General features: G+C 40.8%; 1 protein-coding gene across 5 annotated transcripts in view; it reads left to right on the top strand.

The window, feature by feature from the left end:
* The window catches only part of SMC4 (structural maintenance of chromosomes 4), a 94,810-nt gene that overhangs the window by 7,641 nt on the left and 63,864 nt on the right, over positions 1 to 23,305 (top strand). For all 5 annotated transcript variants that reach the window (XM_084638691.1, XM_084638690.1, XM_084638687.1 and 2 more), the window contains exon 6: positions 14,616 to 14,780. In XM_084638691.1, coding sequence (XP_084494817.1) covers positions 14,616 to 14,780 — 165 coding nt within the window. The remainder of the gene's footprint in view (positions 1 to 14,615; positions 14,781 to 23,305) is intronic.

Here is a 23,305-nt window from a genome sequence, read left to right as displayed (position 1 = left end):
TGACAACTGCAGAAGATGGAGTTTTTAAAAATACACTTTTAAAGTATTTGAGTACATAAATCAGCCTTGCACAGTTAAGTAATTAAAGCTCAGAGCAAACCTCATTCAAGTTTTTTAAAAATGAGGTTTGGTTTTTTTTGTGTTTTGTTTTTGTTTTTGGTGTGTTTTGGGTTTTTTTTTTTTTTTTTTTGGTTTTGTTTTTTAGAGAATTTGCCATTCCTGGAACTCTTATTTTCACTTCCTGGTTTAAAGTGAAGGGGCTGGTGTCCTACATTCACCTTTTGAGGAAAAAAGCCTGCAAAAAAGCATCCCGGGCTTCCCAACTTAAAAATAATTGGACTTCGTGCAGCACCCGTTGGCCAGGAACAGTGAACCGCGGCCACTGGGAGCTGCAGGGGGGCCGTTCTTGTGGATGGTCAACGTAAACAAATGTCTCGTGGCCCGCCAGCAGATTACCCTGGTGGGCCGCGTGCCAAAGGTTGCCAACCCCTGGTGTAAGATGTTTTCTCCAGTACTTGGACGAAGGTGGGGAAATATCTGGGAAAGAGTCCTGCCAAACATAGTTCTTTTTAATGTGGGTGGCTTTCCTTCCATTTCCCTCTCTCCCACCCCAAAAAAACCAACCCTCCAATAAATATATATATTCAGAATTAGTGAAAACTCACCTATTATTATAGTAGTCCACTGGACTACCAAAATAAAGTTGTTAGAGGGGAGTGTAAGTGTAAGTCCCATTATTTTCACCTGATGATGGGAAAGGGAGTGAATGTTGTGTAACCAGCATTAGACCCACCACCCTGCCCTTTCTTCCCTGCTCCTCCTCCTCTGGCCTTGTGTGGGCGAAGTACTATTGTTAACTGTGTAGGGGAAAATGTACCAGATTTCTGTGCAAATAGTCTTCCTCAATAAAGAAAGTCCATTTCCCTGTGCAAATGTCTGTAGAGCTCTGCTTCAAATAGATGCTGATGATTAGTTGACTCAAAGGGAATGTGAACTGATAACTACCAATGGGGGAACGTGACAGTTTTGAATATTTGAGGCCTGGGGATTATAGCTAAAAATATTTATTATGTAAATGTAAGGACATTTTTAAAATATGGCTTTCCCCATGATTAAGCATTTAAAGTATGTGCTGCTGTAATTTAAGAATCAATAAATAACATTTTCACTTAAGTGTTACTACTTTTCTGTTATAACTGAACTGGACTTAATATATCCCTGTTTTTTCAAAGATTTAAATGAAATTTTTTTTAGTCCAATTTTAAGTGGTGAATACCTCAAATCCTGACACGTTAAATGGTGTATAACAAGAATATTGTGCTCATTCTGAAGAGGGCCCAATTCTATTTTTAATTAAGGGGTCTGGGCCAGGGTGTAAGTTTAGGATATATACTACTGTCCTCATTGATAATGGTGAAAGTTAGGCTGTACATTGAGATGTTTGTATAAAGATCAAAGGCAGAATGTAACCTACTTATAGTAACTAAACTTTTAGTTATTCAGTACCTAAAATTACTGGATTCAGTTTCTCTCAGTAGAAAAAATACCGACCTTTGGACTATCTCTATCTACTTAGTTTTCTTCTTTCTCTTTTTCCTAATAGATTTAGGTGCCCAGCTTTAGGCACCTAAATTTTAGTCAAACTAAATGGAAATGAATTAGTATGGTTCTCTCTATCAGGTCCACTTAGTATTGTTTGCTATTCTGAACACACTTGAAGCATAACTTCTAAAATAGCCTCTCTGCCTACAGTCTTCAAAGAACCCTGTTTTGTTTTGGTTTTTTTGGTTGAGGGGGCGGGCAGCAGGAGTAGTACCATTTACAACAAAGAGCCCTTGTCAAAAAGGTTACTCAGGTATTACACCCCCAATAGGATCTAAAAGCTTTGTTGCAAAAATTATTCTCCTAAAACTGGACTTGACAAATATATTTTGGTTTTAAATCTTTGAAAACTATTTATAGACTGGCTTCAGTTAAAATGGAAAATTAGCAACATTTAAGTAGGGGAAAATATTACTTAAACTTCAGCACCACGTACTTTAGGATTTTGGTAATATTTTATAGCAGCTAACTTTATTAATTTGGGGGTAAACACTTAAAATTGTCCAGGTGTACTTTTCAAATGTTCCACAGGCTATCTAAAACTATAATACAAAAATGAAATTTGTCATTGTAAAGCTTATAATAAAAGTATACCTTATTGTAGAAAAGTCCAGCATCTTGCTGTTGGGTTTAAGATAATGTGATTTTAAAATTTTACTGAAATTGTGATGTAAAACGGTTTGCTGTAAATGACAGCAAATAAAACTAAGGTTATTTTTTAAAACCTTGCTTATAATGGAAATGTTATGAATTTGTATGTAGAACAAGAATTGAGTTAATTTGTGTTTGGGCTCGATGTTCTGGCTACAGCATGCTAAACTCATGGAGGAGGTGGCTGTACTACTTGTTGCTCAACAATGGCTCCTCCAGACAGTGATTAGCGTTAAGCTTGGAGGGCCATCTTGTTTACTTCATTTTTGCTGGAATGATGGTGGGTATGGCTAAAAGGAATACTAACTAAAGGGGAAGGACTTCTAGAGATCTGTCAAAATCGTAGACTTCCCAGGGATAGGCAAAGACACTTGAATGTGACCAGTAAATGGGGAAACAACTATTAAGATTACAATTCTGCTAAATGTCTCCAAGATGAGAGAGGCAGTTCAGTGCACAATTAACTTCAATCTCTAAACAAGAGTGGAAAAATCCAGTCCTACAGTAGATAGCTGGCTCTTATTCAGTTACTTTCCAGAGTAATCTTAATTTCTGCTAAATTGTTGAAGTATTAAATATGGTGAGATTTTTCAATTGTTTTCCTATAAGGTAGATTGAAAGTTATGTGCTGAACATATCCTCTTATGCTGATTGTTTAAAATATACACTTCTAATCTTGATAGGTTTTTAATCCTAATATTTTCAGGTAATCTTTAAGCAATTTTAAGGAAAAAATATAGTCACTGTAGTTCTAACTGAACATTCTGCAGTGTACTAATAAGTTTTTAGCCAATGGCAGTGTATTTTTGTCTTATGACTTAAGACTGCTGCCAGCAAAAGTTTAATATATTAAAATCTCCTTTCACCTGTTGGCCCATGGAAGTATTTTAGGAATCGCTTTTTAGAGGGTTGGAAGACTTAGTGGTTGGGGGAGCAGTTTGCTTTCCAATAAGGAAACAGGTTGGTTTGTTTTGTTTGTTTTTTTTTTTTTTTTTTTTTCCTCCACTTTTAGGACAAGTTTGGGAGCAGTGGGTAGGATTAATTTTACATAATGTCTTTATTGCATTTGTTTTAATCCATGTGAAAGTTCAATTCCTATATATAAAATGCTCATAAGCAATACACAGATTTATTCGAGGGAGTACTAAAAGTAGTTTATGCTACTGCTGTGTTAGTGTTATGCTTCGTGCTGAAGTGAACCCAGTGCAGTGGGATATGATAATTTTTGCCTCTTTTTTATATTTCCAGTATTCTAAAACCTAATGTTTAGAGGTCACTAAATTTTTCATTAGACTTCCATGTCAGATAAATATTTCTCAAAAAAAACCACACGCGCGCGCACACTCTTATGGTTTGAGAAATCTGACTTTTTGAAGATTAATACACATGCCTATTGTATATTGTCAGATTTAAAGTCTAAGGTTCTAAAATAATTCTGTTATATTCAGGGAGTGTCTTCTGATGCTTTTTATTGGATTTGTTCAGAATCTGACTTTGCAGATCATAAAATCTTCATTTGCTTACAGTGTTACTCTTTGTAATTAGCAAACTTGTTGAACACTGGAAAAGTGAGTGTTTTGTGAGGTTTTTATTTGTCTCTCATTAAACATGGGTGTGGGCAGACTACACTTTGCATCTCATCTAGCTATTCATTAGGACAATAATGGAGCAGGATTAGTATATTTAAATTGTGTTCTCTTCCAGATGGAATTTTTTTTTATGAATTATACAGTTAAATGTTGCATTTTCTTGAGATTGTCAATCTCTGGCTTGGATTCCAAAACTAAAGACTGTGAGTGTAAGTCTAACTTAAGGAATCCTATTTAGCACAGAGCTGAACAGGATGTTCTTGAGAAAGCTTCCAAAATTACAGTCAAAATATGCGTAAATAACAGTTTAGCAAAGATAACTCTTAAGTTGGAGTACTACTGCATTATGAACGCATAATTATCCTATACAAAGTTCATCTATTACTGTAACTGGCTAATTCTGAATTTCTCAGCTTTGGGCAAATTAGGGTGTCATTGAAAGTTTCCTATACATGTGCATCTATCAAACATTTGAATTAAAATTCTCAAAATGTATATCTAAGATACTTACAGGACTCCAGTGTGTAATTAAACTATCGACTGTATTGTTATATTGATTATTTTTCTCAACCCACACCCAGTAATACTTAATTTTCTGGGGATGTACTGGCAGAAATTATAAGGATGGTGTCACCAAATGAATTTTTCCTATTTGGCATATATGGAGAAATTGCAGGCTAGAAAATGAGACATAACTGCAAAAAAGAAAGAAACCCCTACAACTCTATTTTCCCAGTCCCGTCCTGTTAATAATAGACTTGTAGGGGTTTAAACTCAGAGCAATGATAGCTCTGTGAGAGACTCCTTTGCAAGAGGTGGAGGGGAGAATAAGGTAGCATTACTTATAAGGGTGCATAATAAGTGGCCTGAAAATTCTGTGGAAATCAGTTTCTTGATTAGAGCATTTTTGCTTGAAAAAAGCATCTCAGTTGAACAGTGAAGGTCAAGTGTGGCTGCCATTATAAAATTCCAATTTGAAAAAAACATATCCAGTATTTACATTTCTAGCATTAATGATTTTTCTCTCTTCCTTCACCTCGTCCCTTCACTCCCTACCCCACCCCCTCTGAACAATTTAAGTCAGTTACCTAGAAGAAGCAAAGAAATTGAAGGCATTTTTTGCTAGCACAATCAACACCATAGTGGAAGAACAACTACAAATGGGAGGGGAGAGAAGACAATATAACGAATGTGTAAACTATTATTTGGTAGACATTAATGGTTTACAGATCCTGGGGGTGGGGCATGGGGGGCTATATCAGATGAAGCTGTTGTCTCATTGTATTTGTAGGAACATAGAAAATGGAATTAGGTGAACAATCTGGTATGACATCTCTGTAGGTGGCCAGTGTTGGATTCAGGAATTGAAAATTACACTGGCTTGAGACTTTCCCTGGACTAGTGAAAGTCAAAGGCCAGATCTTACCATTTGTAAAATAGCATTCATGTCTGGTCCAGCATCTTGTGACATGCCAATTCTCATTACCTTCTTGCCTCTTTCACTTCAGTCCTAATGTAACTTGTACTGGCTGTTGCAAAAAGCTACAGCCAAGACTAGTAGCTACATCATCTAAGGCTTTATTTCAATTTATGTCTACAATTTTAAGCTTTTAAATAATTTATGTGTGCAGTACTCCTAGCTCTAATGTGTCTCAAAATGGCAGTTGCTAAAATCAGGCCAGAATGGAAATTCAGAGATGGAAGGACATGGAATTATCTGACTCAAGTATGAGTGTCACCGAACTTGTTTTTAATAAAACCTCTTTTACAAAGTCAAAATATTAAATACTTCTGCAAAATATAAACTATATCTCTCTCATGTGGTTTCTTCTTCCAGCAAATCTGAGGGGTCACTAGAGTTTCCTTCTGCTGTTGACTATATAAGCAATTCCTGTTTCTATACTTAAGAGGAGCTACAAAGGGGGAAAGAGTAAGTCATGAGGGTTCAATTATGCGAAATACCCATTCAGTGAATAACTCCTCTTGCAGTGCGTGAAATGCCTTAATGAAGCAGCTGGATATAAATTTTTGAGGATTAATATCCCTCATCCTGACTATGGCTCTACTGTGCTTGATACTCCAAGGGAGATGTACCACTGTAGGCTCTGCCTGTAAATAGGCAGCTTTGTCTAACCTTTCCATATTAACATTCTCATACAAGAATTGAAAGGGGAGCTACTCTTTTGATCAAGCAAATAAGTCATTTTTCCTTTACAGGGCAACTGGAGTCTCACACCTTAGTCCCTGAATTGGGCAGTTCTCATTTTTTATATTAAGCAGACCTCCTTTTTAAAGGAATTTAAATTAAAAAAAAAAATCACCTAGCATGTGATGATGCAAACCCACCATATAAATACGTCTAACTAGCAAGAAAATAATTACTTAGTTTGCTCACAATCAGAGAGTTAGAATTGTTACTGGCAACTATGGAGGTACTGGTTACAATGCCATAGTTAAACTTGAGTGTTGAACTTAAAAGGAGAATATCAGCCCGTTTGTTACATATGAAGAAAAACATATTGGCCTAAATGCCTTCTGGGAATCTGGGCCATTGTCCTTAAATTTACAGCATTTACTCTGAGTACAAAAATGTCTTAGTTTGAGTTAAAATTCATTATAAATAAATTTAAGAACTGTAGTGCTTATTATCGGTCTGTTTTTGTCTTGAATTATCTTCATGCTAACACACTCATCATGTTTTAATATAGTTAATGCATTAAAGTCTTGTGCATAGGCTATACTGAAGAAATTAGGTGTAATTAAGCTAAATTCATTATGATTATAGACTAGTAGATAGAGCCAGGTCAATAGCTCAACTTATTAAATGCAATCACTATAATAGAGGTAGTTCTATCAATCATCTTTCTCCTAATCTAATTTACATGCTGCAGTAAGTTTTTTATATAACTTTAACAAAACAGAGTAATTGCCAAGTAGAAAATTACCCGTTGGCGTTAAGTTGAGAATACATATCCTCAACTTTAAAGGTTAAAAAAAAAAATACAGCGTAGATATATCAAAACCAGGCATTGCAAACTCAGGACATTGAGAATTAAGATTCAAACATAGTGAGCCACGGGAATGTAAGACCAAAAAACTAACTTGGGGAGCTTGTCAGGCGTTTAGGTTGTCCAGTTTGTTATCCACTCACATCTTGGACCCACATTGCCTACTGAAAGAAATGGAAGTTGGCATCTTTTTATACATTTTGTTAAAAGACTTAAAGCTAAGCTGTTTAATATTAAACTAAACAGTAAAACCTATTCTTTTCATTGTGATTTATAATCAGTCAATCATATGTATGTTTAAGTAGCTTAATACCAAAACCAAATTATCTAATATCGGGGCCACAACCTCTGAGTCAATTATAAAGCTTCCTCGGAATTCCATGATGCAGTGGCACTAACCCTTTCTTCCCACTACTTCTCCCCTGGCCCCCAGAAATTTTTTTTATAAAAACAGGCGTTAGCAGAACACTTGATAAGCATGTCTCAACACTTTTAAATGCGAAACATGCTCTAAAATAATTTTGAGAGATTTACGACTGTTTGAATGTGGGGTATATTTCTTACAGGTGCCATCCCCATGTGAATTTTGTGGGTGCTCACAGTACATGTATGCACACATCTGCTCTTCCACATTCTAAAAATAACTAGGCTGAGACAACAACCAGTTAAACTAACAAAATCAAAAAACGGGGTCAAAAATAAAAAAATGAGGTACTTATAATAACAAGGATTTACAAACTCTTCATATTCTGGACTCTGAGTAGGCACTCAAACTTCAATCAAGGAATCGGGCTGTGGTATTCTGCTAGCACAGTGCTTCCCTGCATCTGAAGACCCAAAAGTAAGAGAGACTAGTCAGAGACTGAAGTGGCCTTTATGTTGATGTCATGCCTTCTCCCCAAGGTGATGAATCTTGAAGATTCTGGAATGTCCATCGTCCCTCAAATAGCTTGCAGACCTGAATGGTGAGGCTTCTGTGCCTTAGTTTCAATTCTTATGTCTTTCAAACTTCGCTTATTCTTCAAATCTGGTTTGAATTAGATTCTTTGAGGAAGCGTCAACTTGGGAAAGTTCCACTTGAATCAGTAATTTTTAAAATATTCAGTGTTTTACTTATTACGAAGACTAAGTCTTTGACCAATACAAAAAATAAAATTCAGATTACATGAGACCACTTTTGAGAAATCCACCTTCTACAGTTTCTCCTCTTCAGTTTTGATTTCTGTCCCTATAGTCCCCATTCATATGACTTTACATTTCTTTGCATTGTATCTCAAACCTATCTTCTCTATTACTTCTCTTACTTGGTTTGTGCATTTTTGTAGTCTATTGTCATATTCACTGATGAGCAATGTCATCAGCAGAGTTTAGATCAAATAGCCTTGAATTGTTCCATTTTAGGCCATATGTATCATTGTCGCATTGTTTTAATCCATAATCTATGACTAGCATAAACAAAAAAGGAGACAGGACGCATCCCTGCCTTACACCTGTCTTGATGCTGAAGGGCTTACTCAATCTATTTTCCATTTTAACGCAGCATTTTGAGTTAGAGTAAAATGCCTTCACAATGTTAATTAATTTTGTTGGAATTCCATATTCCACAATTTTCCACATTGTTTCTCTGTTTATACTATCAAATGCCTTTTGAAAGTCCACAAAAGTGATGGCAAGACTGCTTTGGAATTCAATTGTGTTCTCGGTAATCTGTTTCAGGGTGAAAATAGCATCTGTGCAGGGTCTCCCTTGTCTAAATCCAGATTGTTGTTCACATAAGATGGTATCCATCTTCCCTTTCTTTTTCTGTTCAGGAGGAATGGTGCTAATACTTTTCCTGTGACAGATAGAAGCGTTGCTCTCCTCCAATTTGAACAATTGTTTAGATCACCTTTGGTAATTTGATTATGATATCGAGGGTCCATTCTTCTGACACTTTTGCCTCCATCCATATTTTGTTGCACAGCGAAAAGATGACTGATTCCAGTGTTCACCTCCATATTTAAGCATCTTGGGATGAATGCTGTCCAACTAGGTACTGCCTTGTTTTTCAGCTTCTCCAATGCTTTTTCGATTTTTACCTCAGATACATCTATATCTAATGGTTTATCATTCTTATATTGCAGTCTTGTAATTGGTTCTGGTTGGTTTATCACTTCTTTGAAGTGTTCCATCCATCTGTTTTCTTGTTCCTCCTGTTTTCAAAATTTCTCCTTGTTTCCCTTTCACTGGAACACTTCTTAATTTTGATCCCTATCCTGTTTAATCTAAGAGAGAGTCTACGCAGATTTAAACGATGTAATGAAAGAAATACCAAAGGATAATCTTTCCTGGTTATGGGATATTTTAATGCCCAGATCAGAAATGAAAGAAGAGGTTGGGAAACAGTCATCGGCCCACGTACAACTGGAACAACGACAGGCAATGACACAAGACTTCTTGAATTTTGTGCTGAAAACAATCTTAACATCTGCAACTCTTTCTTCCAACATTAAAACATACACAAAAAGGTATGGATTTCACCAGATGGCCGTGCACAAAGAGATCAACTTATCTGTGTTAGTCAGAGGTGGAAAATATCAGTGTTAAACACAAGAGTATTCAGAGGAGCAGATACAGGGAATGATCACTATTTGCTGAAAGTAAACATCAAATTGAAGTTTAAAACTCTTAAAAAGAAAGAACACAGACCCAGATTATTCAATATACAGAAATTACAAGATTGCAGGATATGAAAAGAGTACCAGATAGAGGTCAAGAATAGGTTTGAGGCCCTTAAAGATCTTGAAGAAAACCAAGTGGAAAAATACTGGGATCTTCTCAGAACTTCTATTCTAGAAGCAGCTGAAAAGATAATTGGTAGAAAGAGAGGAAGCAAGAACAGTGGATCTCAGAAGAAACATGGAAAATTTATAGACAAAGCAGAAAACAAAAGGCTCTAGTACTATAACATGTAACTGAAGAAACAAAACAAACCTACAGGAACCTTGACAAAGCAGTAAAGAAACAATGCAAAAAAAAGGGGGGGGGGGGAAATTGGATAGAGAGTAAGGCTAGCGAAGCTAAAGAAGCAAGGGAAAGAAATGACATAAGAACAGTCTACACCGGGGTGGACAAACTTTTTGGCCTGAGGGCCACATCAGGGAATAGAAATTGTATGGAGGGCCATGAATGCTCACAAAATTGGGGTTGGGGTGTGGGAGGGGGTGAGGGTTCTGGTTGAGGGTGCAGGCTGGGGATGAGGAGTTTGGGGTGTAGGAGGGGGCTCTGGGCTGGGACTGAGTGGTTCAGAAGGGGTGCAGGATGGGGCTGGAGATGAGAGGTTTGGGGTGCAGGCGGGTGCTCCATGCTGGGATTGAGGGGTTTGGAGAGCAGGAGGGGGATCAGGGCTCGGGCAGGGGGTTGGGGCTTGGGGAGAGGCTCGGGTGCAGGCTCCGAGTTGCACTTACCTCAAGTGGCTCCTGGAAGCAGTGGCATGTCCCTTCTCCAGCTCCAACATGTGGAGCAACCCTTGGAGTGGGGCAATGCTGCAGCTTCTGGGAGCTGAGTAGTGCGGCCCCAAATCCGGTGCCCCGGCTGAAGCGCCAGAGTGAGGCCAAGCTGCGTGGTGTGGCCCCCAACCCAGCGCCCTAGCGGGAGCTCACAGGCCAGCTTAAAACAACTCGTGGGCCGGATCTGACCTGCGGGCCATAGTTTGCCTACCCCTGGGCTACACGGTCCTGAACCAGTGCATAGGAGGGCTGTCTTCTAATCTAAAGCTGAAGGTTGGTGTAACATATGTTCCAGTTAGTGATAAGGGGGATGCCCAGCCTTCATTGACTAAAAAATCTCAGCGGTGAAACCAGACCACTGGGAAAACAGAAAAGAGGTGTTTTCTCTTTGTGAGTTGATTTAGTTCTTGGAATTATTGAGCACTGAAGAAATTTTTCAAGCTCTGGGCATCTCTGTTTGGGATCGAGGACACCTAGAAACATAAGTCCAGCACATCAAAGGAGCTCTTATGCTATAGTCAATGATGGTGGTCCTTCCCAGATATCACTTATACATCTATCCATACATAATCATGTATATATCATTACACCAGTGTGTTCTTCTGCCCCTGCCCCAAGACATTCACTTTTCAGTAAGAGGCATATAATTTAAGGTAAACTGTTGAAAGATTTTCCTTGGGGCACAGTTTTGAGACTGAGATTTTTTTTTTTTTTTTTAAATGAGAGGTTTATAGATGTTGGAGGGATGGTGTCAACTTGAATTTCTACATTTGTTAGACATTCCTTTAAATAGTATATCCTAGTATTTTTAAATTAAGGGTTTTTCCTTCTCCTCCAAGCACAAGAGCTATACCAGATATGCTTAAGCTTATCGCTCTCCTCTTTCTCCCTGAATGTGTGTGTCTGTTGTCTCTTGAGTTTCACTTTTGCTGGTGCTGTTTTCTTTAAATACTCTTTCAAGTTATGGACAAGAGCAAGCATGTGATAGCTCCCTTAGAACAGCACGAGTGGTGTTCAAAACCCTGGCCTAGTTATGTATTTTGCATCTAGTTAGAATTGAACATCTGGAAGGGATACATGGTCAAACTGTATAATTGCCATCTTGAGGTTATACAATGCATTCTTAACTTTTACAGTGCCTGTAGTGGAAAGAAGCTGCTGGAAATATCTGTTGAATTCAACACTTGAATTAAAAAAAAAAAGATATTTCTGTTACTTATCTTCCTTAATGTATAAACAGACCAATCATTCCATTAATTTAGTGAGCAATAAGAACTGTAGCCCAGTTGAACTGTACTCATGAGAAAATATTTGCATTTTGGTATACATACTGTATACTCTGGTAATAAGGGTATGTAATGTGATAGCTTATAAAAAGGATTGCTTTATTTTGTGTCACTTTAATACCTACTGACATTAGTATTTATTAATAGTTTGTCCAATAAAGAAAACTAACAAAGTTTGTATGGCTACACTTTTTTATAGCTTTGAAATAAAAGAATAAAAAATGCTCCTACATATGACTCAATATTAATGTGGAGTTTTTTGTGCAGGAAGAGGAATAAGTACATAAAACATGTAAAATTAACAAGATGTGGCTCTACTGTGTTTTTTCTTTTCTGCTCAACTGCACAGGGCTTGCATATTTTCTAGTGAGAGAAAAGTGAGGCCACTAGGTGTCATCCTATACCAAATAAGTAAATGAAACCACTCTGGCTAGGAAGAGGTCAGACTTTGGGACAAGTTCAAAATGAGAACCCCATCTTCTTCCTCCTTGATGTTAGACACCTACACAGTTGGCTGTTGCTCCTTTTTTTTAAAATCTTGTACTATCATGGCTTCTGTAACTCCTCTCTCCTAGTTCTCCACCTCTATAATAAGTCCTTCAGAGGATCCTCCTCATCCTCTATTCAACTTTCTGACAGTGCCAATAAGCTCTCTCCTTGGTCCCCTTCTCTTCTTCCTCTGCATCTTATCTCTAGATAACCTTGTCTGCAAATACAAATTCAAATACCATCTCTATGCTGATGACTCTCAGATCTACTGCTGACCTGTCTGTTTCTGCAGCACAGCATCTCACGCAATTCTGAGCATATGGGCTGCTCCCCTCTATGCTGCAGCTCACGGAGGTGGATCAAAGATCTGGCACTGGCCATGTATCCTTTGCTCCTTCTTGCCACCAGATTCTCTGCCTCGGTGGCAGCGGTCATTTGGCAGTTACTGCTCTTTTTATCTCTTCCATTATTATTTTTTCCTTTTTGGGGGGGCAGCAGCAAGCAGTTTCTCTTTTTCAATCGTCTTTCCTCCTCCCTGGGTTGGTCTTAAGCAATCTGATGGTTTAATCCACCCTGAACTTCCACCATAGTGTCTCCCTGCCAGCTATTCTGCCCTTATATAGGCATGGTATAGTAGCCAAGAAAGCACTGGGTCAAATTCAAGCAGTGCTCCATTTGTGAGGCAGCTTTCTTAGGCTGCCTGAGTCCTTCTAGTTGTTAGTCTTTCCTTATTCTCTTCCTGGTCCATTTTTCCACATTGGAGTCACGTTTGCTTTGGTGGGTTGGCAGTCCCACATTCCTGTTCAACTCATAGCCCCAAGACCTAATAGAGTTAAGGTCAACTGGCTGGGTACAACTCAGTATCTGCTGAGCCTGAGAAGGCTGCCTCACAAATGGAGCACTGCTTGGATTTGACCCAATGCTTTCTTGGCTGTTTTGTCTGCTGGACACAGTTAGTTCATTACTTCTGGAATATTCATTATTCAAGTTTTTTTCACTTCTTTGGAATAACTTATTTGTCAGTAGCCAGGGCACATGGAGCCAAATCTTTTATCCACCTCCATGAGCTGTAGAAGGGAGCAGCCCAGATATCCAGAATCTTGGGAGACAGTGCTAGGAGAAAGGAAATTATCAGTAAGAAATTTTTCCCATTCTGTCCAAACTAAAATCTTGGCCTGTCTCTCTATCTCCTTGTGGATGTCTAGCCATCAGTCCAAGCTCAAACATGGCTAAAACAGAGATTGAGTTCCCTATGTCCTTTTTCGATCACTGTGGACAATACTACCATCTTGCCTGTTAATGAGGTCTTTAACCTACGTATCGCTTTCGACTTTGACTTCCTTCTAGATCCTCACACCCAAGCTATTTCTATCTTGCAGACTTTTGCTGTATAACAATCTCTAAGATATCGCCTTTCCTATCCATCCACATAGTTAAAACGCTTGTCTTTGGTTATAAACTGTTTGGGACTTCTTTGGTCTGTTTTGTGTAATACCTAGTACGATGCGGTCCTTGTCCATGAGTAGGCTCTTAGGCACTATGGCAATACAAATAATAAATGTATTAAATATACATGCACTTCTGATATCTTTTTGTTACTTTACAATTTTGAATTTAGACTAAATATTATGCAATGATTTGAATGAATTTGGAAGATGTATCACCACTTTGTTCCAAGCATATGGTGATGTGTGTAATTGGTATTTTAAAAATAAAAAATTTGCTCCATTTACTACAGCAAGAGCTAAACTACGTTTATCTTCACATCAAATTCTTTTATAATTCTTTTACAAGTCATTTCCCTTTCTACCTTATAATAAAAAATTAGATCTGCTGCTGTTTTTAGTAAAAATGTTCTGTGGTATATACATTGAGATAATGCTGTTCAGGAAGAAATAAATATAGCAGGGAAAGTTGTTAAGTATTTAATAAGGCTTTTTGTTGTTTTTGTTTTTTAATAATGTCCAACTGGACACCCAAAAGGTTCAAGTGACCAATCAGAACACTGCTCCTGAAACATTTTTTTCTAAACTACTACTTTTAATAGGGCTCTACTCCTGATCAAACTATCTTAAATACTTTTTTATGTAAATAAAACAGTCTTAAATGGTATGGGTTTGTCATTTTTGTTAGTTTTGTTTTCCCCTCTCAGGCGAGGGAGATGTGCTTTGAAGTTTTATAGAGTGATGAAGTTTAGTTTGGAGGTTGGGCTACGGAGAACAGATGTTTTTTCTTTCACACCATCACCATAGTATCTTCAGAGGGAGAAAATTTCATTATATTCATAACTGCCTCACTAGATATACGGGTATTGTGACTGACTAGTTCTGACTGCTGCCTTACTATGTTGTAATTTATAACATCTGACTTGTCACATAAGTGGCTTAGAATAGTAAAGATCTTCATGTTATCTGCATCCCAATATATTCTTTCTCTTAAAGAAAGAACCCCAACCTCCTAAGAATGATAGAATCTAGATTAATAATTTTTTTTTTTTTGAAGGGGGAAGTTGAACAGATTGCAATGATGAAACCAAAAGGCCAGAATGAACATGATGAAGGTATGCTTGAATACTTAGAGGACCTAATAGGATCAGGACGGTTAAAAGATCCCATTCAAGTTCTGTGTCGCAGAGTTGAGGTGTTAAATGAGCAGAGAGGAGAGAAGGTGAGTCCTCATGAGCATTCATTCTCTAAAAGTCAAATATAGAACAAAATCCTTAACTGCTGGAACTTTTTACTTCAGAAAAGCAATTGAAAGTATAAAGGTAACATTCATGAGGAAAAATTAGGGGTTTTTGTTTGGCGGAGTGCCTTTAATTTTTATTTTAAGAATATTGTACTCAATTTAAAAAAAAAAAAATCTCAGCAGGAAGTTCATTGGAAATCATGATCGGTCTCTGGAGAACAAGATACTGTGGGCAGTATTCCAGAGCTGATGATTTCCCAATATGAACTGGTTTGCAACCAGAAACTAGAAGAAGTGCGGCTGCTTCTGTTCCATGGCTGGTCAGAGCCCAAGCTATGTGAAAGATGCATTCCTACTACACTGGGGACTGGAGTTCCTGTAAGAATACCCTCCAATCTACTGATTCCCAAAGTAAACAGAGAGCTGAAACAAGAACACTCCATAATGATATTTCTTAGCCCCATCTTGGCTGAGGAAGTATTAGTACTTGGACCTGCAGACCCTTTCAATCCAACCTCCATTCATGTTACCAGTCCTCTCTGTATATCATAGCATTAGTCAGGTGCTGCACTCCAATCCATGCAGTCTCAGCCTCACAGCATGGATGTTTGGCGGCTAACAGCTATAGATAGAATCTATTTTCATCTGGTTCAGAAGAAAAAAATTATTCTAGAACTACTGTGACAAATGTGGGAATTTTCTGTAATATATTTATGACCTGTCTATATGACTTGATACCTTGGCATTGTTACCCTTTGGGGGAAATAATTCATTTTCTCCTTAGGACATGGGAAGTCAGTCTAGGTATTTGAGATATATAGCAGGGGTAGCCAAACTTACTGACTCTCCAAGCCACATAGGACAATCTTCAGAATTTCAAGAGCTGGAGCGCACCCCGAGACCTTCCCTCCCTGCTGGACAGAAGCCACAAGCCACTACCCCGCTGCAAGGTGCAGATCCCAAGCTTCCCCCTTCCCCTCCCCCACCTCCCTGTCTGGTAGATGGAAAATGGAGGGAGGGGTATAAAGTGGGACTCCACAAGCTGCATGTTAACAGTAAGAGCCATGTGTGGCTTGTGAGCCACATTTTGGCCACCCCTGCCATAAAGCTACAAGGACTGTGTGGGCTGGAATCAACACATTTGAATGGAAGACCCTATAGAGACAATGAGAACCTCGAAGACCAAAATTAACACCTAGCTGCAGAGGCAGCTGAAAATGTGAACAAAGCATGGCTGTAAAACAAGAGGTGTCAGGTGGCTGTATTAAGAGCTCTGTTGACAGAGACACATGGGCTGGTAGACAAAAAGGGACAGACGAAGGGAGCATAGGTTGTTCCTACGTAGCATGGATTTGGGGTGCCCTGGCTTCAGCCAGTCTGAACTCTTTCTTAACCCTTGCTTCTCTGTATTTCAAAATTGCATGCCAGCTGACTAATACGTTGCCTGGGTGTCGCTGCAAATACTGACTAAACATTGTGCCCTGAAAGGTATGGAGAAGCCTCCAGCAGGAGTCTGGCTTGACTGGATTCATTGCAGGGAGTCAGGGACAGAGACGAGGATTGCTGGTGCCCAAAGGTCCAGTTTTTCAGAGTCATGGAGTCAAGGTCCTACCCCTTTGGAACTCTGTGGAATCACTGGGGTCCAGGACACAAAAGGGGTCACTCCCAAGGGATTGGTTACAGGCTGGGCCATATCCCAGACCCTGTGAATTCATAACAGCTACCTATCTGGCTAAGTGGAAAAGGTTCTTGATCTGGATGCTCTATCTCCATCTGCATCACAGATTCAAGATATTGGAACACCTACTAGAACTGAAAGAATCAGGCCTGCCAGTGAGCTCATTAAAATTCATCTGGTGGCCATCTTGGCCTTTCAAGACCAGTCACCACCACCACCACTAACCTCCTATGGTCAGGAGAGTCTTAAAAGGACTAGTCTATCCACAGGCTACAGTACCAGCTCTTCTTTGAGTGATGGTCCCTATGTGTGTTCTACATGTGGGGTACACATGTGTGCCATGCACCCAAGTCCAAAAATTCTTAAGAGCAGTGTCTGTTGGTCTGCACATGTGTAGTAACTATCCTTGTGCTCCCAACCAAAGGTATAAGAGGCAGTGCAGGTGCCTCTCCAGTTGCTTCTCTACTGCCACGTAGCCCGAGTTGGAATTGTATCCTCCTTTACTTGGTTTCATGACCTATAAAGAAAATATTTGTAAACAGTTATATTGTTAGATTTGTAGTTAAATTTTTTAGTGTAGTATAGAGTGTTTGTATCTCTCCCTGGTTGGTGAACCCCTCCCTGTCTCTAGGACTGTGCCCAAAGTCCTGGGTTTCAAGAATTGCATCACCTGTCCTTGATCCTTCTCTATCAGTGACGAACGTCAACGCTGCCTGTGCAGTTTGGGTGAGGCACATAACTCTGTGAAGTACAGTATCTGTTGCCCCTTGCCACCCAGAACTTGAGAAGCCCAGGAGCTTCATCTATGTAAGCACTTGGTGGAGAGGGCTATGAGGCCCCTCTCTGACTCAGGCCAGGGAGACCACCCTCTACGTTGGCCTGCAGTGCCCCTCCAAACATGTGCCTTGGAGCAGAGCCCTCAACATTTAAGAGCTAGGACTCTTCTTTGAGGGTTCCCCATGAGAGTAGAGGATGCTCTCATGGATGCAAGGACAGATCCCCATTGAGGACTGTCCATGAGAAACATACTTCCTCCCTGTCATAAATATAAAGGGAAGGGTAAACCCCTTTGAAATCCCTCCTGGCCAGGGGAAAGCTCCTCTCTCCTGTAAAGGGTTAAGAAGCTAAAGGTAACCTCGCTGGCACCTGACCAAAATGACCAATGAGGAGACAAGATACTTTCAAAAGCTGGGAGGAGGGAGAGAAACAAAGGGTCTGTCTGTCTATATGCTGTTTCTGCCGGGGATAGACCAGGAATGGAGTCTTAGAACTTTTAGTAAGTAATCTAGCTAGGTACGTGTTAGATTATGATTTCTTTAAATGGCTGAGAAAAGAATTGTGCTGAATAGAATAACTATTTCTGTCTATGTATCTTTTTTGTAACTTAAGGTTTTGCCTAGAGGGGTTCTCTATGTTTTGAATCTAATTACCCTGTAAGGTATCTACCATCCTGATTTTACAGGGGGGATTTCTTTATTTCTATTTACTTCTATTTCTATTAAAAGTCTTCTTGTAAGAAAACTGAATGCTTTTTCATTGTTCTCAGATCCAAGGGTTTGTGTTTGTGGTCACCTATGCAAATTGGTGAGGCTTTTTATCCAACATTTCCTAGGAAAGGGGGGGTGCAAGTGTTGGGAGGATTGTTGATTGTTCTTAAGATCCAAGGGTCTGGGTCTATAATCACCTGGGCAAATTGGTGAGGCTTTTTACCAAACCTTGTCCAGGAAGTGGGATGCAAGGTTTTGGGAAATATTTTGGGGGGAAAGACATTTCCAAACAGCTCTTCCCCAATAACCAGTATTTGTTTGGTGGTGGTAGCGGCCAACCCCAGGACAAAGGGTGGAATATTTTGTACCTTGGGGAAGTTTTAACCTAAGCTGGTAAAGATAAGCTAGGGAGGTTTTTCATACAGGTCCCCATATCTGTACCCTAGCATTCAGAGTGGGGAAGGAACCTTGACACTCCCCAAACCTGTTCAGTTGGGTGAGATGTGCGGAACCTAAGGAACCGGCTCTGATGAAGACCCCCAGATTGGAGGGCAAGATGCATAAAAAGTAAGATCCGCTGGTTCTCTCAGTACTGAAGTATAAGACTCGACGTTCACCAGTTGTGTCTGAGTACTGGTCCAGACCCATCATCAGTGTTGCCTCATCTATCTAGAGACTGTCAGACTTAACTATGGGAACCCGTGGGACACAAGTGGATACCGAACCTTGTATAATGCCGGAAGATATATTCCTCCCCTATCCACAGTTTCCATTTCTGTCTGTCCCAGCCCTTCTGAGGGATGTCCTTACTCAAGAGAAATCTATATCACTGTCCCAGGAGCTTTACCTCCAACATCTGGCAGATATCTCCTGTTACCAACTATACCTCCACTACTGATGGAGCCGTTCTTGGACTCAGGTGAATTGGAGGAGATAGTCACACTGGTATCTCTGCAGCAACAGTTGAGCCCCAATAGATAGTCGAGAGGTTACTCTTGCCATTCTGCCAGGTATGACCAGCACCTAGCTTTCAGAGGCCTAGGGACACCAAAAGCATGAGGTTGCATCCCTGACCATCTTGGCTAATAGCCGTTGATGGACGTATCCTCCAAAAACTTACCTAATTCTTTTTTTAACCCAGTTATAGTTTTGGCCTTCACAATATCCCCTGGCAATGAGTTCCACAGGTTGACTGCATTGTGTGAAGAAGTACTTTCTTTTGTTTATTTTAAACATGCTGCCTGTTAGTTTCATTGTGGGATCTCTGATTCATGTGTTATGTGAAGGGGTAAATAACACTTCCTCATTCACTTTCTCCACACAATTCATGATTTTATACATCTCTCTCATATCTCCCCTTAGTTGTCTCTTTTTCAAGCTGAATAGTCCCAATCTTTTTAATCTCTACTTTCATGGAAGCTGCTCCATATCCCTAATAACTTTTGTTGCCATTCTCTGTATGTTTTCCAATTCTAGTATCTGTCTTTGGAGATGAGGAGAACGGAACTGCACACGGTATTCCATGTGTGAGCATACCATGGATTTATGTAGTGGCATTATGAAATTTTTTGTTTTAGCATCTATCCCTTTCCTAAGGGGTTTCTAACATTATAAGCTTGGTTCTTTTGTTTTGTTTTTAACTGTCACTGCACATTGAGTTTTCAGAGATGTTTTCAGAAAACTATCCGCAGTGACTGCAAGATCTTTTTGAGTGGTAACAGCTAATTTAAACCCCATCATTTTGTATATATAGTTGGGATTATGTTTTCCATTTTTCATTACTTTGCATTTATCAACATTGAATTTAATCTGTCATTTTGTTGCCCAGTCGCCCAGTTTAATGAGATACCTTTGTAAATGTTTGCAGTCAGCTTTGGACTTGACTATCTTGATTAATTTAGTATCATCTGCAAATTCTGCCATCTCACTGTTTACCTCTTTTTCCAGATCATATATGAGTATGTTGAACAGCACTGATCCCAGTACTTATGCCTGGGGGACCCCGCTATTTACTTTTCTCCATTGTGAAAATTGACCATTTATTCCTACTTTTTGTTTCCTACCTTTTAACCAGTTACTGATCCATGCGAGGACCTCCCTCTTATCCCATGACTGGTTTCTTTGCTTAAAAGCCTTAGTGAGGGACCTGGTCAAAAGGCTTTCTGAAAGTCCAAGTACACTGTATCCACTGAATCACCCTTGTCCATGTGTTTATTGCCCCCCTCAAAGAATTCTAATAGATCAGTGAGGCATGATTTCCCTTTACAAAACCCATGTTTGCTCTTTTCCAACAAATTGTATTCATCTGTGTGTCTGATAAGTCTGTTCTTTACTATAGTTTCAACCAATTTGCCTGCTACTGAAGTTGGTCTTACTTGCATATAGTTGCCAGTATTGCTTCTGAAACCTTATTAAAAATTGGCATCAAATTAGCTATCATCTAGTACAGAAGATGATTTAAGCAATAGATTACATACCACAGTTAGCAGTTCTTCTTTGAGTGCTTGCTCATTTTGATTCCACTCTAGGTGTGTGCATGCCCATGTGCACAGTTGTCAGAGATTTTTGCCTTAGCTGTATCCGTAGGGTTGGCTGTGGCGCCCTCTTGAGTCCCGTGCTCATATGGTGGTAAATTAGATGCTGCCAGCCCTATGCCATCTCAGTTCCTTCTTACTGCCCGTGACAGTTGGTCAGAGCGCCTCGTCTTGCATTGCAAGAGCATTAGTGGTTCTTAACAGCTATTATCTTCTTTGTATATAGTTTTTAGGTACTTAGTTAGCCATTAGTTTAAGTGTTAGTTTAATAGATAGTCCTGGCTGGGACTTCGCCCTGCAGCGGGGCATGCCCCGTTCCCCAGGGTTCAGACCATGCTCATCATGCAACAGGCTGATGCCTGTTAGTGATCCCCATGACTGCTGTTTGAGTGCTTGGGGGAGTCCCATACAAAGGACAAGTGCAGGATCTGTAAGAACTTTTGCCCTAGAACCCAGAAGGAGTAGGATATCCGCTTGAGGGCCCTCCTCATGGAGTCTGCTTCCTCCTGCATTAGGGCCCTCCCATTCAGATTCCACTCCTAGCACCTTGGCATTGGTGTGGAGCGCACCGCCAGCACTGATTCCTGCCCATCACTGTTCCCCCCTCGCCAGTGCCTAAGAAGTGGCAGAAGAAGAAGGGCTCCCAGGCAGGAGAGGGGAAGGGGGCCTTTGGCAAAGGACTTACGTCAGGCCATATGTTCACCCAGGAGGTTCATGGGGGTATTGCTGTGGTCGGACCCCTAGCCCAGCCAGGAATCCGACTCGCAGGAGCTGCAGGGGACCCCAGCTCCTCCTACAACCTTTATTGCCCGAAGTGGCCCCGGTGGCTAAAGACCCCGTAAGCTGGCCGGCACTACACATGCTGTGCCGGACTCGGCTAGGGCCCCACTCTCCTAGGGCAAGCCCGTCTTGGGACCACCCTGTAGGGCAGTGGAATATCCTCAGTCCTGGACCTTATGCATAGGTCCCCATCAATACAGCCTAGGACCCCAGTCCCGCAACCTTGGTCGCTGACCAGAAGACCCAGGTCCCCAATGTCTCACTCTCCCTTATGAGGCATGGGAAACCGAAGTCAAGGCACCGGTCCCCGTACCCTTGGTACTGGTGAGCCTTCTGCCAGGGATTGCTATAGCAATCTGTGCTGTGGCATAGATGATCTCCCAGGCGTTGATCCCCACAGTTGCGGGATCGCTCCCCATCATGACACCAGTCTCACCTCTCTGGTACCACTCGTTGAGCAGGCACTGATACTTGCCCTCTTCTCATTGATCGCCAGTGAAGGTCAGTTGGTAGATTCAGGCTTCCACAGCTCTGCCCTGCTCACCAGAGGGGCAGTGGTCTGAGTCAGAGCAGGAGTTCAGCCAAGAAGGGATGAATCACCACCAGCCCACGAGACTGGCGCGGCATCTGCAGTGGGGGTATGGCAGCAGGGACAGTGGCCTGCTCAATGGTCATTCTGGAATCCTTGGGGCATGCCAATGATGCCAGTCCCATACTCCTGCCAATTCCTTCCTGGACCCCTCGGACAAGCTTCTGAAGATAAGTTGTGACAGATTTGTTACCAATCTGTCTGAGGCGTCAGATGATCAGGGTGAGGCCACAGGATCGTTTGGGGAGGAGATGACGGAGCACACCAAGTAACTGAATTTTAAAGCTTTATTGATTAAAATAATAAAACAACAGCAGAGAGTGCTGGGGATTCCATTCCCCATGTCACTCAAAGGAAGGAAGGATGTATTAGTGCCCCAAGCCCTAACCCACTTTCATACTCACACTCATACTACCCGAGGCTGGCCAAGCCTGGGTGTAACGTAAGAAGAAGAGCGGGAGGGGTGGACAGGAGTTCTTGTCCCATGCACGCATTGTCCAGGGTCTGCTGTTGATCTCCGATTTGCCTTAGCTCCCAGGAGGGTTTTTAAGTCCCTGGGGTCTCTTGGGGGCGTCTCCTTCTGGGACCTTTGTTCCCCATGCTCTGTGTACCAGTTCAAACCGGCCTTAGTGGCTTCTTCAGCTTTCCCAAAAACACATTGGCTTCACGGACGCTACAGTGGTTGTTTACCCCCTTGCTGGCCTTCACTGTCTTGCTGGGTTTTGAAGTCCCTACAGGTTTGCGCAGCTGAATCTTCCTTTCTCACAGCTGGTGTGTGTGTGTGGGGGTGGGGGGGGATGCACTCACCTGCCAAGACAGAAGCGGGGGGAGTATCAGAGTGCAATGGCCTTGGACTGGAGTCAGCTCCTTATCTTCAAGCCTAGCTGAATTGTCAAGTTAACCCGTTCCTTTCTCTCCCTCCCTCCCTCTTTGGCCTGTCGCAATCTGCAAAGGAATCTTCCACTCCACACTCACACCTTTAACCCTTCCCAAAATGCTTTGCAATGCCTGCAACAGCATTAGCAACATACAGTATTCGTGTTTATCCAGGGGACCCCCTGGGTGGGGCAGCCATCTTGTGACAGAGACTTAACTCCCTTGATGTCCATCGTGGCCTGGCATTCTATCTGCAAATTTACCAAACCCATTAGTAAATCACCAAGACATTTTATCCCCATAGCAGAAAGATTGCGTGAGCAAGCCATAGCCTCCCAGACAATTTCTAAGTGGTCTTGCGATGCATCTTGAAGTGCTGCAAGATAACAAACATTCCCTATGGGTTTCACAGGTCACTCCACAAAAGCACAAACTGCCTCCATGACATCCTTATCAGACATTCCCACTGCAAAATATCTGTAAAGCTAGCCACCTGGAGTTTGATCCACACATTTGCAACCTATTAATCACTGGTGGAATCAGCAGTATTTTCAGCATCT

Source organism: Lepidochelys olivacea (genome assembly GCF_965140295.1).
Source record: "Lepidochelys olivacea isolate rLepOli2 genome assembly, chromosome: 9".
NCBI classification, from domain to species: Eukaryota; Metazoa; Chordata; order Testudines; family Cheloniidae; genus Lepidochelys; species Lepidochelys olivacea.
This window is presented reverse-complemented; position numbering and strand designations above follow the sequence as displayed.